Below are 15,121 nucleotides of genomic sequence, written 5' to 3'. Positions count from 1 at the left end.
CGGACCCGGAGGATGGGGCCTAAGCAGGAGAACTAGGGGCAGGCTCCCCAAGCACCTCCACCCTTCAAGTGTTCCTCGATTAAAGCCCTAGGATCTGGACGCTGCTACGAATGCCAAGTCGCCCCCCACCCATGACTTCTGTGCTCCATGGTCGGTAGAGAAAAGAGACCAGAAACACAGAAAAAAACGCAGTTTTATGCAGGGCTCGGTATTGGAGAGGGGCTGCCAAAGTAGGAGGGGCTTCACTCAGCCTCCAGCAGGGGCTCAAGGAAGCCGAGCCGGGCGTGCTGGCGGCCAGCCCACCCCTCAGCCAGGCTGGTTTCAGAGTGGAGAGGGCTCTCAGGGGGAGGGGTTGGCCCCTGGGCTCAGGTAGGAGGCGCGGCTCTCAGGGGCGCTGTAAATGGTTAAAGCTCCCGGCAGGCTGAGGGCTGGGCCTCCCAAAGCGGCTTGGACATCCAGCAGGAGTGGTGCCCCCAGCATGGAGTCCTTCCCTAGGAGGAGTGGGGCTGTGCTCAGCGGGGAGAAATGGTCGCCTCCTTTCTTCAGGGAAGGAGAGCTTCACTCGCCTTGCCCTCCGGTCAGTTAGGATGAAACATCCACTCTCAACCCCCCCCCCCACCCCACTCTCTTCCAGTGGCTCAAGCAGCTTAAGCAGTACTCTGCAGAGCAGCCTGCCTCCGGGGATTTCCCTCCAAAACACCAACTGCCCCGCCCACGCAATCCTGGTAGCTCAGGCCCCTATGGGCCTCCCCCAGGTCCTGAGTCACCACAATTATTACCTGGCCCTGGAGAATTTAACCCCTTGACCGCCAGCTCAGTCTCACCCTTCTCTGGAACCAAGGGCTGCAACTGCATAAGAGAACCCCAGGAAGCAGCTGGGGAGGGGAGCTGGGGCTTTGGCTGAGGGAGAACAGCTGTGGACTAAAGGGCTTGGCTGAACAACCCTGAACCCCCTGCCCTTCCCACCCCCGTCTTACCAGGGACAGCTCCATGTCTAAGTCCATGAGAGTCCACTCCCGCCCTTGGAGGCTGGTGCCCAGCACCTAGGGGGAGCTCTGGGTCAGTGGTGTCCTCCCCAGGCTGCACAAACAGCTGGACCCCACCAAGCCCCATGCCTCTGCCCTGCTGAAGGTGTACTCACATCTAGGGGCCCTGCAGGCTCCACACTTTCAGGGGGGGCCCGAAGCAGCATTGGAGGCAACACACTCTCCGGGCTCCGGGCTCCTCTCTCCAGGTCCAGAGGCCCCCTGTGCACGGAAAACTGCCGTTGGCCTGCAGTGCCCAACCCCACCCCCCATTAGGTTCCCAAGGAACCTGAATACATCAGGATCTAAATCTGACAACATATAGAAAATGCTGGAAGACGATCCCTCACACACACATAGAGGGGCACACAGAGAGTGCCTCTACTTCCTACTTTTGGCCTGAGGTTTGGGTTGTGTCCCCTCCCTATGCAATTATCAATATCAGTGGTTCTTAAACTGTTGCGTACTTTACAAGCACCCCAGTGGTTGCATTTAAAATGCAGATTCCTGAGCCCTACCACTGACATGTTTCCACTTTCTAGGGGCCTCTGAAGCTGGTACTCCTTAGAGCAGCTCTGAGAAATCAGGTGAGACCGTGGTGCCCAACCGACCAGCCAGCCACCAAGGGGCAGAGAAGGCTGGGAAGTCTGGGGGCTAGTTAGTGCTGATCTAGCTGCAGAAGTGGCCCACAGGGCTTACAGTCAAAAATGGTCTCTCTGCTCACCTGTCAGGAACCTCCCTGGGGCCTCTTGGTTCAGGCTGCTGGGCACTCCTGGGCCCCTCGGGGCTAAGGCTCCCTTTCCCTTCCAGGATGGCCTGCACCACAGCCACAGGCAGCGGTGGGGGTGCTGTCACGCAGAAGTCACACTCGTTTGGGGCCAGGGCCAGCCCGGCCTCGCCTTCCCCCCCTGGGCTGGCTGGCTCTTCTTTGAGCAGTGCCAGGCCCTTCTCCCTGCACCAGAGAAAAGCTTCAGCCAGACCCTGGCACTGACCTCTCCCCCCTCCCCACAGCCATCTGGGCTGCCAGGCCCTCAGCCACAGGCTCCCCAGAGGGCAGCCCCTATCCCTCTTACCTCCTGCCACCACTGGAGGGAGAAAGCCTGGTTCCTTCAGGGGATGGAGAGTCTTCCGGAATGTCAGAGATGATGGGGCCCCTGGCCCTGTGAGGGCTGCTGAGGCCCAGGGTGGTCTCTGGGAGAGGCTGTAAGTAGAAGATGAGGCCCAGCCCTTCACCTCAAGCCACAGGGTAAGCCAGAACCCAACCAGTACCACATGGGCTAGATCTAAGGGGGAAGGTTTGAGGGAGGAAGCTGGGCCCATGCTGGGGAGCCTGGGTCTGGTGGGAGGGAAAGCTGGCCTCCATCTTCTCTTCTTTTTGGGGAATGTGGAAAGGGAACAGGCTCTCCATAAACCGAGCTGTGCTCTAGGGAAGAGAGAAGCAAAAACCTACCGATTGGATAAAGTAGGGGTCCTGCAGGAGGGCACCAGGTAGGGGGCAGGCGTTGAATTTGGCTGGTGTTGGGCACCCCTCATCCAGCATCAGGGACCTGTGCAGGGTGGCCAGGGCACAGGCAGGGGGCTGGGTAGGTTCATCTCCCATGCCCCTCAGCCTGCACCACCTCCCTCCCACAGGCCCCAGCAGCCAAGTCAGCAGAGCTGAGGCCTGTTGCCAGGGCATCAGTCACATGCTAGAGGCAGAAGGGGCTCCCCCCAGAGATGGGGGCCCTTAGGGGGTAGAGAGGAGAGGGAGGGAGTGTGGTTTGAGACCCAGACCCTCTGCTGTTGGGATGCTTTGGGGTGAGGGGTAAGGGGATGATGGGGTGGAAATATGGGGTTAAGGTCCTGGAACTGAGGGGTCTGAGAGAGGGGGTTTTGGTGGCAGAGTTGGGGGTAGAGGGGGAAAGCCCTGGAAGGGGGCCCTTGGGGGGATGGCCATTGGGTGAGGAAGACTGTAATGCAGGGAAAAAGAATGAGGATTCCAGGTGAAGGGGCTTCTGGAGGAGAAGGAGTCCTGCCTGGGTTTCTGTGAGGGTCCTGGAAGGGGTGGGGGCGTCCCTGGGTTTCTCACTCACAGCTTTCTCTTAGTTCCTGCGCTGCTGGACCCCGCCTGAAGTGGCCCAAAGAGGCACTGGATCAGCTTAAGAGAAAGCAAAGGGTTAACTCATACTTTGGACCTTGCCCCCCACCCTAACGAGGCACTCCAGGTGGCTTCCAGGACTGGGGGGCGGGTGGTACGTTCAGGAGTGAGAGAGAGAAGTGGGGTAGGGGGAAGAGGAACACCTTGCCAATGACCCGGTGCTGCTGACCGTGGCTCTGCCGCAGCGTCACCACCTCCCTCCACAAGATCTCGTTCTGCCTGGGGGAAAGGCGTGGGAGGGTGCTGAGGCATCTGAGAGTTCGCCCGGTCACCACCCCCCACAGAATGGCAGGCCTGAACCCGCGCCCACTCGGATGATCACCCGTCCATAGACAACAGACTTCCTCAGCTCGGCCCATTGGTCTTGATGGAGGCGCCAAGGCATGAGAGAGGAAGGAGCTGCCTAGAAACGCTTGGAAGCCAGTGCCCCCTCGCCCAGACCCTCCCTTCCCCCTCCCCCTCCTCCTCCGCCCCCTCCCCCGCACTGCCTGAGCTCCCGCAGCCGCGCCTCGGTGCTCTCCTGCACTCCCCGAAAAGCCTGCACCTCGCCCAGAAGACGGCCCAGGTCCTCAGGGCGCCAGCGGCCGTCGTCGCCGCGCAGCGCAGGCACCTGCAGGTGGGAGGCACCCTCAAGTCAGAGTCGCAGGAAACAGCTGTCCCACCTCCACCCCTGTTTGCTGGTTCCTGCAGGCCGCCCCCACCTTACGCCGCACGCGTTCCAGTAATTGCTCTCGGCCGCGCACGAAGCTCGGGTGCTGGAACTCGACGTGGTCCCGTTCCGGCCTCAGCAGGCCACCCTGCTCGATGCTCACCACCTTCCGAAAACCGTCTAGGGAGTAGGGCGTGGGGGCGTAAATTGCCCCGCCCCCCCCCGCACCAAGTCACCCACGCCCGCGTCCCTACCGGCCCTAGGGACTCACACATGTTGAGTTGCCGCACAAAGCTCGCCATGTTGCTGTGCTTGAAGTACTGGGGCAGCACTTCCTTGGCAAAGCGGCTCTGGTCGCTGACGAGGAAACTGGTCCCGCTCTGTGGAGAACGCCGCCCGCCCACCCACCGTGCGGGCGGAGACCAGACGACACCGTGAGCGGTGCCCGCCCACGGCGAAGCCAGCGCTCTGGCGCGCGCGCATACACACTCGCACTCACTCTGGGGACCGAGGCTGCCATTCGTGGGGACGTGGGACGAGGCCAGGCCAGAACCAGCTCTGGCCTAGCCTGGGGCGACCACAATCTCTATCCCAGCCCACCCAGACTCCGTACTCGGTTCTCTGAAAGTAAGAGCAGAGGGCAAACCTGGGTTCCAGCCCCGGACGGCTCCCAGACCCGCGATGTGACTCTGAGCTAGAACCAGGCCCAGCCCTTCCCTTCTCCTGGCCTCTCTGTGTTCCAATCTGTCTGATGGGCAGGGTGGGAACTAAATGACCTGGAAGATCCTTCGGGTTCTAGGTCTCCTCCAGAAGGCTCCCACCCTTTTCCTCTGCCCGGAGGAAGTCGCCTCACCTCCATCTCGAATACCCCCTCCAAGCCGTCGCATACCCTGGACGGCTGAATCAAGGGACCCTCATCCCCGTCCCAGGCAGGGACTGGGTGAGCGTGGACGTTCACTGACGTGGAGGAATCCCGGGGACCACTGAGGAAGTCGAAAGGCCCCAGCCCTCACCGGGCTCCAGCGGATCAGGTGGTCGGTGCCCGGGTCGCCCACCAGCGCCCACAGCTTGCCAAGGAAGGCTGGCACGGGACTAGGGCCCGGCTCCGTGGGCAGCGCGGCTGGCGCTTCCTGCATGGCGCAGTCCCGGCCCCGTTTAACGCTTGGGCCCGGCCGCCGCGGGCTTGTCAAAGCCGCGGAAAGTGCTGCGTTTGCCTCCCGCTCCGCCCTACTCCGCCTCCCGGCGCCGGGTCAGGTGGGGGCCACGTGCGAACCAGCGGGGCGGGGCTCTGACCGCGGCCTCAGCACTGGCAGACAGAAAGGGCAGTATGTGCGTGGGGGCGGGGTGCGGTAGGGAGGTAGACCTGCGTCCGAGTCCCACCACTCTCTCAGGCCCGCTGTTTCCTCCTTTGTTCTTCGGGAGAATCCAGCGTACACCGTGTGGTGTGGGCTGGGAAAGTCCTATAAGGCGATGGCGTGGGCATAGTGAAGCCTCGGGTAGAGGAGCAGATAGGAGCGAGCTTGAGAGCGGGAGGGTGGGGGAAGGAGAAGCTGGCCCCCTCCCGCCGAACCCTGGGGCGTTGTCATTCCGAAGATGCAAGTGCCCCGACACTGACCCCCGCAGCCGCACCAGTGGAAGTAAACCGTGAGGTCTCGAACTCTCCCACCCCTGCCCGGACCCCTCCTCCGGCATCTGCTGGTTCTCCTCCCTCCCCCTTCAGAGCGGACCCGGCCTTTCACAGGACGTAGAGGTACTGCTCGATTTATTTCACACTCAACCCTGAGGCATGCTTTGAACCAGTGCCCTCCCTCCTCCCACGCCGGGGCCGCCGAGCAAGTTTGCAGAGGACTGGGGTTAGAGGAGGGTGAGCCCCGTATGGCGGGGACAGTGGGTGTCTGCAGATGTTGACAGCAACGCGTGGACTCAGGTTGCTCCGGGCTGGTACTGACGCCATCCCACAGCCCCCAATCCTCGAGAGGGACAAGAGACAACAGAGTCCTAAAGGAGCGGACTAGCAGCTGACGCGCCCCGGGGCAAACCCACGCAGCATCTCAGAGGCCACACGTCCGCAGGGAGGGGAAAGAGGGTTTGTCGCCTCACGCCACAAGCGTGGGCCGCCAGGGATGCGGCTCCCGCGTCAGCTTGAGCGTGTAGCTGCGCAGGCGCGGGCAGTGCGTGCGGAAGGCATGCAGCACGGAGGGTCGCACCACGCAGAAGCAGTGCACTTCGCGCAGGCCCACGCAGCGCTCTGCCAGCTCCTCCAGCGCGGCGTCCAGCTCGGCAGAGGCGGCAGCGCGCACCTCGAGCGCGCGCAAGGTTGCGGCGTAGTGGCACGCTGCGAAGCGCACCGGGCCTACGGTGTCCCCAGAGAGGCTGAGGCGCAGCGCAGCCACGGGCACAGCAGGCTGCAGGACGCGTGTCACGCTCTCGGCAGGCAGAGCCGGCTCCAGCTCCAGCTCTACGGCCAGTCCAGGGTGGCGGCGGCTGAGCTCGGCCCAGGCTTCGTTAGGCAGGGGCGACGCGCGTGCGTCTTCGGGACATGCGCACCGCAGGGCCAGGAGCTCAAAAGGTGCGCGGTCTGGCGCCGCCAGTGCCTCGAGCGCGGTGCGCGACAGGCTGGCCAGGTGCAGGCCGAGGGCGCGCAGGCAGGGGCAGGCCTCTAGTAGCTCCAGCACGGAGCCTGGCCCCACGCTGCCCACCAGCGTACTGTTATCCAGGAAAAGGCTGCAGAGCTCCGGGCAGCTGTGTGCCACCTGCAGCACCAGCGCGTCGTCCAGTGTGAAGGGCAAGCGCCTTAGGTCGAGGTGGCGCAGCGCGCGGGCGGCCCTACAGAGGGCGTGCACGGCGTCCAGAACGTCGCGACCCGAGTCGAAGAGCCGCTTTTCTCCGCGGCACTCCAGGCACAGGCCTCGCAGCTCGGGGTTACGGCCAGCCAGTGCGGTCAGCAACTCTATGGCCGCCAGGCGGCTCGGCTCCCTGGACGGCACAAATTCCAGACGTAGATTCTGAACGTGGTCCAGGCAAGCGGACAGGTACTGCGGCTGCATGCCTTCTAGCTCACAGTCGCAACTTGGGGGTAGAGTGGTGGAGAAAAGGCATCAGCCGGCCGAGTCCCCGCGACCTGGAGAGAGGCCTCTAACCCACCCCTCAGCTTGGGTTCCAGCTACCATCCCCACTTCCTGCCCCCTCCCCACATACCTCCCTGTCCCGACCATGCCTGGTCGCTCCAAGGTGATGCTAGAAGGGAACTCCCATCCTATCCATTTAGAAGACTTCAGATGCATCTGCCGCTGGTTGAAACCTTGCCACGGAGAGCCAATGATATTTTAAGAACAGGGCTTTCTCAGCGGTCTTTAAGGAGGCGGGGCGTGGGCTCTGGATTGCCAGGTTCACATTTGCCTCTGCTACTTCTCAGCTGAGTAAGGAAGCGATTAAATCTCTCTGCCTCAATCTTCTATCTGTGCAACGGAGATAATAATACCACCTATCTACCATCTAACATAAAGTTTTAGTGAGGATTAAATAAATTAATATGTGTAAGGCACTTAGAACAATGGTTGGTACACAGTTGGTGGCCAATAAATGTTAGAAATTATTACACTTTGGGGGGGGCCCATGCATGTGGAATCTTAGTTCCCTGACCAGGGATCGAACTCACGCCCCCTGAATTGGAAATGCCCAGTCAACCACTGGACCGCTGGAAGTCCTGATTACGCTTTTTAATATGGGGAGAGTCACTGTGTCTCCCCAAGCCCTGACTCCACCGAACCAGGGAGAAGGCGGGAGGGGGAGGAGCCTGCTCACCTGATGTTCGTGTTGTGCCACACAGTGCTGCAGGTGGCAGCGGCAGCCCAAGTTCTGCAAACCCTCGCGGCAGCGGCGCGGTCCCGCAGGGGCAGGTGACGGAAAATGAGTGCCAGCACCTCCTCCGGCAGTTGTTCTCCAGGCTCCGCCATGGCCGGGCGCAGGGTGGGGGTTCCGCTGCAGGAAGGCCGAAGTGTTGAGGGAAACACCTGGAGCCTACGTGTAGAAATGCTTGTAGCCCAGGAGCTGCTATGTAATTTGCAGAGCCCAGTGCAAAATGAAAATGTGGGTCTCTTTGTTCAAAACATTATTAAGGGTTTCAGACAGTGACAGCAGAGCATTTAACCAAGTTATTAAACCAAGCCTGGGGCCCTGTGCAGTGCACAGGTCTCAGACCCATGAAGTCTGCCCTGGATGCCGAGGATCTCTGATTCTCCTTTAAACTACGTTCTCACTTGTTGAGCAAATCCACGTTTTATGCTATATTAGAAGGAACTCAACCACGACCGGTGCACCACGTTGATAAAGCCGAATACCGGATTTGGGATGATGCTATGGGATCTTTCTTCTAGTTACCAAAGTTTTCTCTGAGCAAGTTGGAAGGCGGATGCACAGGCTCTGACTCCAGACAACCACGTCCTCCCCCCAGCTCAGAGGGCCCCTCTTGCCTCCCCCTGCCTCCCTATACTACACGCTTACAGCCTCCATATGGCCCAGACTAGTCTCACAGGGGTCACTGAACTGCTTTCCTCCCAATTTCGACCCTGAGTACTAGGGGAGGACTAAGCCCAAGCACCGAGGACCATTGAAATGAGGCATTCTCAAAGGGCGCGGGGGCATCAGAATCACTTGGACACTTGTTCACACTACAGATTCCACGGCCCCACCTACTAAGTTAGGCTCTCCAAAAAGAGTAGGGCCCAGGAATCTGAATTTCAACAAGCGCCGGTGGATTCTACAGGTCCCAAGTTGAGAAACCCGGTCCTACCCCCGCCAGTCACTAGAGAGTAACGATAGGGTTAATAGGGCGGGAGCATTAGGGAAAACTTTTAATTGGCAGAGACCACAAGCCAATCAGAAAGCAGGGACGCGGGTGGGGCACAACCGAATCCGCCCAGAGAAGGGAGGCTCTTTCGTCCACCTCGCAGGGGGAGGTGTCCCGAGTGCTTCCAAGAGAAGGCCGGCGGGGCGGAGAAAGTCTTGGGTTTCTGGGGCCTGAGGAACCCTGGGTTCAAGTTCCGATCCTGAACCCCAAGCAGCCCAGGCTCCCGTTGGGCGGCTTAGGTTCAGCTGGAATTCGGCAGACCCACCTCAGAGAGAGCGCGGTCTTTGTTGGAAAATGTGCGTCCTCTTTGAAGTTGTCAATTTTAGTTTAAGGTCCTTAAAGGTTTTCGTACCCAACGTTTCACGCCACTGGCCAGTTTTCTATTTTCTAGGCTAACGGTCCCTGCTGGAATTTGCGCCTCGCGTATCCTGGGGCTTCTGATACCCTCCACCAGGCCTGAACTTGGGACCCACCGGCACCCCGTTCAGAGTGTCAGGGAGTATCAGAGATCAGAGATCTTCAAGCTCTACCACACAGAAGGCACCAGAAACGTCTGGTCCTCAAGGGGCGCCTCCTTGTTGATCCATCCTTTGCCCGCTGGAGGAAGAGGAGCAGCTCTCACCCTGGGGCCCTCCGGCCTCGTAAGAACCACAAGTCCTCGAAGTCCCTTGCCGCGGGCTGTTCTCCCTGCTGTCTAACCTCAGGCGCCAGTTTCTTACCTGCTCAGCGGACCAGGTGGGTTTTGCCCAGAGACTGGGGACTGGCGGCGATGGACAGTGGTGGGAAGGAACCGCGGGGAGCCCGAGGGGCGGGACGCCGGGACAGAAGGGGCGGCTCGGACTGGGGCGCCGCCCCTGCGCTCCGCGCACACCCGGAAGCAGCGCGAATCCAGTGGAGCCGGGCGGGCGTGGGAATCCGGGACAAGCCGAGGCGGCCAGGTTAGTGCAGAGGGTGGGTGGGCTTCCCAGTGCCGGCAGGAGCCGAGGTGGATCCTGGCTCAGAAGCATGGGCGCGGCGCGGTTGTCATCCGCGGCTGCTCGGGTCAGGTGGTGGTGGTGGCCTATTGGGCTGTTTCCGTGGGAGGCGGGAGAGAGGGTACGGACCTTGGTCCCCGAAAGTTCCTTGTCCCAGTTAGGGGATTTCAAGGGGCGGCAGGACCCTGTGGGTGAGAGGACGGGGTGGGGCTGTTTCTGAACAGATATTTGAGCAGAAACCCTTTGCCCTCCCCGGCCAGTAGCAAGAGCAGAACTCCAGAACGAGGGAGGCCGGGGAGCTCCCCTCGAGAGCTCGGGAGCGGCCCAGCTGAGTAGGATGCTGGGACTCTCAGCCTGTCAGTCCTTGAGGGGCCACGCCCGCCAGCAGGCCGTCACCGTCCACCCGGCCAGAGGTGGGGCTACCCGGGGACTGTTAGGCCGTGTTAATAGAACGCTGCACCGGCTGGCTCCCGGTCATAGGGGCATATTTTCTTGAGTCGGTATCCAGCTAAGAGTTCCTAGAACCCAGCCCGGCCCCGCCCGCAGAGAGGCGGACTCTGGGTGGGTGGGGCGCGGGGCTTCCCGAGGAGGGGCTTCTTTGGAAGGACACGTAGAAAGGAGTTCCCAAGGGTGCGAAACGAGCCAAGGGCCCCGGCCGCTTCTCAAAGGTTATCTGTCCTTCTCGACCTCTAGCCTGGCAGGCCTGTTTGACTTCTGTTTGACTTCTCCCATTTGTCCAGTCGTAGTGAGTGTGAGGGAGCTTCCCCCCTCCTCCAGGTTTTCAATGTCCCGCAGGTAGGCCTGCTGGGGAGACTACCACCCTTACTTATCCACCCCTTGGGGCGGGACTGCATCTACGGGGTTTACATAAAGTAGAATATTGCTAAATACAGTGAAAATAAAAATCACGCCAAGTCTCCCCCTTCCCCAACAGAGGTAAACAATGGTAACTTCCTGTTAATTTCCAGACTATGGTTTTGGGTAAACACACAAGTATTAATATGTCTTCTACCAAAAGATTATGGGGGGGCGGTGCTCAAAAGGTACATCCCTGTGCTCAGACGCAGGGCAGGGTTATCAAGTATTATTTTTCTTGCCAGGTCTGGGTGATGCTGGAGCGCTCCTTCCTAGGTACTGTCCCAGATTTGGCTCTCACGTTAGGGTTTGGGGGCAGAGCTGAAACACAGAGTAAACAGAAATGATTTAGCTCACATAATGGAAAAGTCCAAGATGGGACACAGTGTGGTTAGGAGTGCACTTCATCTCTTGGCTCTGTAGCCTCCTGTGCCAGTTTCATTCTCAGTCAGGCTGTTCCCAAGCAGTGGCAGAGAACTACCCTTCCTTCTAGCTCAGCTTCAAGATAGGAAGGGAAACTTATGCCTCTTTCCTATTGATCCAGCCAAATTTGCAGGTTGATTTTGATTGGTCCAACTTGAATCCTGTGCCCAACTCTGAACAAATCATTTCAGGAAGGCGAATGGAATATGCAGATTGGCTAGGCCTGTTTCACTTGCCCAGGCCTGGAGCTAGGGAGTGGAGTTAGCCCCTCCAACAGGCATGTGGATTGAGACAAGGGAAGAGGGAAGGCCCCAGAGGTCAGTCAGGATTGCGGGAGGGAATCTGGGCAGGCGCAAACTACAGGTGTCCTTTGAAGTGAAGCCTGGAGATATAGTAGGAATTCAGGTCAGAAAACCAAAGTGGGGGCTCTGGTCCCACAGGGATCCTGGGGGCTCAAATTTAAGCTGAGGGCATACCATACCAGCACATGGGTCTGGTTTTGCTGTGGGGCATGGGCACCATCCAGGATAAGGATGTCTCCAGTCAGCTTTGAAAAGAGAGACACTCGGGCTTCCCTGGTGGCGCAGTGGTTGGGGGTCCGCCTGCCAATGCAGGGAAGCGGGCTCGTGCCCCGGTCCGGGAGGCTCCCGCGTGCCGCAGAGCGGCTGGGCCCGTGGGCCATGGCTGCTGGGCCTGCGCGTCCGGGGCCTGTGCTCCGCGAGGGGAGGGGCCACAACAGTGAGAGGCCCTCGTACCGCAACAAAAAAAAAGAGAGACACCCTGGCCTGAGGAGGGAGCAGAACTTGTTGTTTCTACTGCAACATTTGTCCCTCTCCTCTTCCATCCCTGTGACCCTGGGCTCTTTCTCTGAGAAGACAGTGGAGAGACAGTCCTCACTGAAAACCTTGGCTGGGCTGGGCTGGGCTGTGCAGAGCCAGAAGCACAAGGGGCTGCCTGTGGGATGATGAACTTACCCTCATAAGTATGCCAGCTGGGTGGGGACGGCTGGATGTCAGCTGAGGGGACAGCTCGGCCACGTGGGACTGGACAGTTGTCTCCAGAGCTGGGTTGGGGTGATCTGAATGCCTATCTCTGTCCCCAGGAGACAAGATGGCGGCTGGGCCAAATGGGCTGGAGGAGTGGGTGGGCAGTGCCTACCTATTTGTGGAGTCCTCGCTGGACAAGGTGGTCTTGTCGGATGCCTACGCTCACCCGCAGCAGAAAGTGGCGGTGTACAGGGCTCTGCAGACTGCCCTGGCAGGTGCGTGAGTGGTCAGGCACTTGGAGAGGAAAGGCCGGCCTGGGGCCTTTTGTGGGCGGGGCCAGGGACTGAGACCTCACCTCTTCAACTCTGTGGGCCTGTGCTTAACCACCACTTTAAGGAAAAGATTCGTTAGGGAAGGGAGGAGGAGGACGCCTGGTTGTGTAGGGTCTGTCTTCTCTGTGTATGCATGTGTGCCCTTGGGTGTAGACTTGTGTCTCTTGTGTCTCTGTATGATCTATCTATGTGCGCACTAACGTCCCCCTGCTCCATGCCCCCCCACTCCCCGGATCAGCCCGCTCACTGCTGTCTACTAATCGTGCCTCTCTCTTCTTTTCCTCTCTCACTGCAGCACTCCTTGCCCAAGACCCCCTCCCCAGTACCTACCTTTCGGGTCCCCTTTTCCCATCTCAGGGCAGAGGCCACTAGAGGTTGAAGCCAATAGGGGGATCTGGCTCCGGCCTCAGAGCGACGAGAGCCCCTCTCCTTCCAGGGCGGGGGGAGCCACACTAGAAGGCCAAAAACCTGAGACCTCTCGCCCCCTGTCCCGCCAGCCACCTACCCAGAGGGCTTGGCTGCCCAGGGCAAACGCCCCTTTCTACCCTGCAAAGTCTCTTGCATGTCCTTTTTGCCCACCCTCATTTGGGGCTTCAGGATTGGGGATAGAGTAGCACACACTCCATCCTAGGGTGCTCCCTGTGATAGGTCCTGGCCTTTATTCTGGGTTGTTGCTGTTTGCATCCCAATTTGCTTCCCAGCTGGGAGCTCTGGCGTATAGCCGCGCCCCTAGGTCTGGGGATGGGGAGGGCGTCTTACCCGGGGCTTCATCCGTCCTCCGGCCTCTTGGAGAATGGCCCCGCAGGGGGACCGCATGCCACCTGACTGCCTGCCTCCGCAGAGAGTGGCGGGAGCCCCGACGTGCTGCAGATGCTCAAGATCCACCGCAGCGATCCGCAGCTGATCGTGCAGTTGCGTTTCAGCGGGCGCCAGGCCTGCGGCCGCTTCCTCCGCACCTACCGCGAGGGGGCACTGCGCGCCGCGCTGCAAGGGTGCTTGGCGGCGGAGCTGACCCTGCACTCCGTGCCGCTGCAACTGGAGCTGCGCGCCGGCGCGGAGCAGCTAGATGCCTTGCTGACCGACGAGGAGCGCTGTTTGAATTGCATCTTCGCCCAGAAGGTGCGGCCGGGCTGGGGCCAGGGTGGGGTGGGGATTCGCGGCTAAGACCCCCACCGACGCCGCACTCCCCTCCCTAGCCCGACCGGCTCCGGGATGAGGAACTAACAGAGTTGGAGGATGCGCTCAGGAATCTGACGTGCGGCTCGGGGGGCCAAGGGGGCGACGTGGAGGGCGCTCCGGCCCCCTCGCAGTCTCTGGCACCCTCTCCGTCGGAGGAGAAGCCGCCGCCGCCGCCGCCGCCGCCGTCGTCTGGCCAGACTTTTCTGTTCCATGGTCAGCCCGTAGGTGAGACTCCCGGAGAGAAGCAGAGGCAGGATCCTCGGGAGGATGGAGTTTGGGGAGGGGCGAGGTCTGCGCGGGATAGTCGCGGGGCGGAAATGGAAGGGTGTCCCGAGCTCACTCCGCTTCCCACTCCCCCTGCAGTGAACCGGCCGCTGAGCCTGCAGGACCAACAGACGTTCGCGCGCTCAGTGGGCCTCAAGTGGCGCAAGGTGGGGCGCTCCTTGCAGCGCGGCTGTCGTGCATTGCGGGACCCGGCGCTTGACTCACTGGCCTATGAATACGAGCGTGAAGGGCTGTATGAGCAGGCCTTCCAGCTGCTGCGGCGCTTCGTGCAGGCCGAGGGCCGCCGCGCCACGCTGCAGCGCCTGGTGGAGGCGCTCGAGGAGAACGAACTCACCAGCCTGGCAGAGGACTTGCTGGGCCTCGCAAATCCCCATGGCGGCCTGGCCTAGCCTGGGTACCAGAGAAAGGGGCAGTCGGCCAGTTGCCCAGCCAGGGTTTGGAGCACCTGGGTGACTGTAGGGTCCCTTCTAATGCTACTGCTGACCTCCTGTCCACCCACGGGACTCTGACGCCATACTTACAACCAGATATGGCTGCCCTCTCCAAGAGTCAGACAAGCACCCACAATGTCTGCTGGGGTGCCACTGGAGGTTCTGTTCTAGATACTAGGATAGAGACAGAGCGTATGGGTGACCTGCTGCAAGAGGTCGACCTCACCTTTTCCCACCGCAGAAGAGGGGCTTTCAGCCAGACCTTACCTCTTCATTCACAGAACAATTCATTACTATTCATTAATTCAATATAATTCATTAAGGACCTGCTGTATCCTAGGCATCATCCTGGGTGCTGCAAATACTGTGGTGAACAAAACACACGAATCCTGCCTGTCCCCAGTTCACACTCAGTCTGAGACTCTGAATATTAAGAAACAGTAATAAAATACTACCAGTTTTTTGATGTGAAAAATACAAGGAGTTATGGGAGCAACTGAGCAGGGGCCTAACCCAGGTTAGGGGTTAGGCTTCCTGGGAGAGAAATGAGTGTGAATGTTGTGGGTGGTGGAATGAGAGAAGGGCAATATTCTGGGCATGGTCAGCCTCAGGTGAGGTCTTGAGGAAGGTGAGAGGAAGGGGTTTAGAACAGAAGGTTTAGAGTGGCTGGATCTAAGGGTGGGTGGATTTGCAGAGACCCATTGGTGAGTGGGGGAGGCAGAGAGCATGGGGTCAGGTAAGCCAATTTACAGAGTTTGGATTTTATCTGGAGGCTAGTGAGAGGCCTTTAAAGGGTTTTGGCAGTTAAGGCTGGGAGGCTGGTGAGGATGCCGAGAGAGAGAAAAGACAGTGCCCCAGGCTGGGGCAGTTAGCAGCAGAGATGGAGGGAAGGGATGAACATTGAGTTAGGACAAAGGACAACAGGCCTGGTGACACTGAATGAGGGAGGTGGGAGAGGACTCCAGAGTTTCTGCCTTTGCCAGTTGGAGGGAAGGT

At 60.0% G+C, this 15,121-nt stretch overlaps 3 protein-coding genes across 7 annotated transcripts; 1 reads left to right on the top strand and 2 right to left on the bottom strand.

Moving 5' to 3' along the window:
* Positions 1-175: 175 nt before the first annotated feature.
* HSF4 (heat shock transcription factor 4) lies at positions 176-5,062 on the bottom strand. 2 transcript variants are annotated; one of them, XM_089903207.1, is made up of 13 exons: positions 4,825-5,062; positions 4,083-4,191; positions 3,864-3,991; positions 3,648-3,772; positions 3,306-3,381; positions 3,098-3,162; positions 2,476-2,572; positions 2,099-2,252; positions 1,750-1,873; positions 1,142-1,247; positions 978-1,043; positions 780-849; positions 176-491 (listed from the first exon to the last, which is right to left on the bottom strand). In XM_089903207.1, exons 1-13 carry the CDS (start codon positions 4,945-4,947, stop codon positions 340-342), a joined length of 1,395 nt encoding a protein of 464 aa, XP_089759333.1. In that variant the 5' UTR covers positions 4,948-5,062; the 3' UTR covers positions 176-339. The 2 variants fall into 2 exon arrangements, with proteins under 2 accessions (XP_089759333.1, XP_022439214.1); XM_022583506.2 differs by having other exon boundaries at positions 1,750-1,977; positions 2,099-2,226.
* Positions 5,063-5,490: 428 nt separating this feature from the next.
* Positions 5,491-9,449, bottom strand: FBXL8 (F-box and leucine rich repeat protein 8). Of its 2 annotated transcripts, none has more exons than XM_022583511.3 (3): positions 9,380-9,449; positions 7,616-7,792; positions 5,491-6,880 (listed from the first exon to the last, which is right to left on the bottom strand). In XM_022583511.3, exons 2-3 carry the CDS (start codon positions 7,765-7,767, stop codon positions 5,908-5,910), a joined length of 1,125 nt encoding a protein of 374 aa, XP_022439219.1. In that variant the 5' UTR covers positions 7,768-7,792; positions 9,380-9,449; the 3' UTR covers positions 5,491-5,907. The 2 variants fall into 2 exon arrangements, with proteins under 2 accessions (XP_022439219.1, XP_022439220.1); XM_022583512.3 differs by lacking the exon at positions 9,380-9,449 and adding an exon at positions 7,010-7,269 and having other exon boundaries at positions 7,616-7,726.
* TRADD (TNFRSF1A associated via death domain) lies at positions 8,813-14,588 on the top strand. Of its 3 annotated transcripts, XM_089903204.1 has the most exons (6): positions 8,813-8,956; positions 9,037-9,395; positions 12,015-12,173; positions 13,072-13,349; positions 13,427-13,634; positions 13,773-14,588. In XM_089903204.1, exons 3-6 carry the CDS (start codon positions 12,023-12,025, stop codon positions 14,081-14,083), a joined length of 948 nt encoding a protein of 315 aa, XP_089759330.1. In that variant the 5' UTR covers positions 8,813-8,956; positions 9,037-9,395; positions 12,015-12,022; the 3' UTR covers positions 14,084-14,588. The 3 variants fall into 3 exon arrangements, with proteins under 3 accessions (XP_089759330.1, XP_022439218.2, XP_022439217.2); XM_022583510.3 differs by having other exon boundaries at positions 8,813-9,395; XM_022583509.3 differs by lacking the exons at positions 8,813-8,956; positions 9,037-9,395 and adding an exon at positions 9,512-9,598.
* Positions 14,589-15,121: the final 533 nt, after the last annotated feature.

Source organism: Delphinapterus leucas, chromosome 20 (assembly GCF_059928025.1).
Source record: "Delphinapterus leucas isolate spDelLeu-1000000601 "Yukka" chromosome 20, BTC_Dleu_Yukka2, whole genome shotgun sequence".
NCBI classification, from domain to species: domain Eukaryota; kingdom Metazoa; phylum Chordata; class Mammalia; order Artiodactyla; family Monodontidae; genus Delphinapterus; species Delphinapterus leucas.
This window is presented reverse-complemented; position numbering and strand designations above follow the sequence as displayed.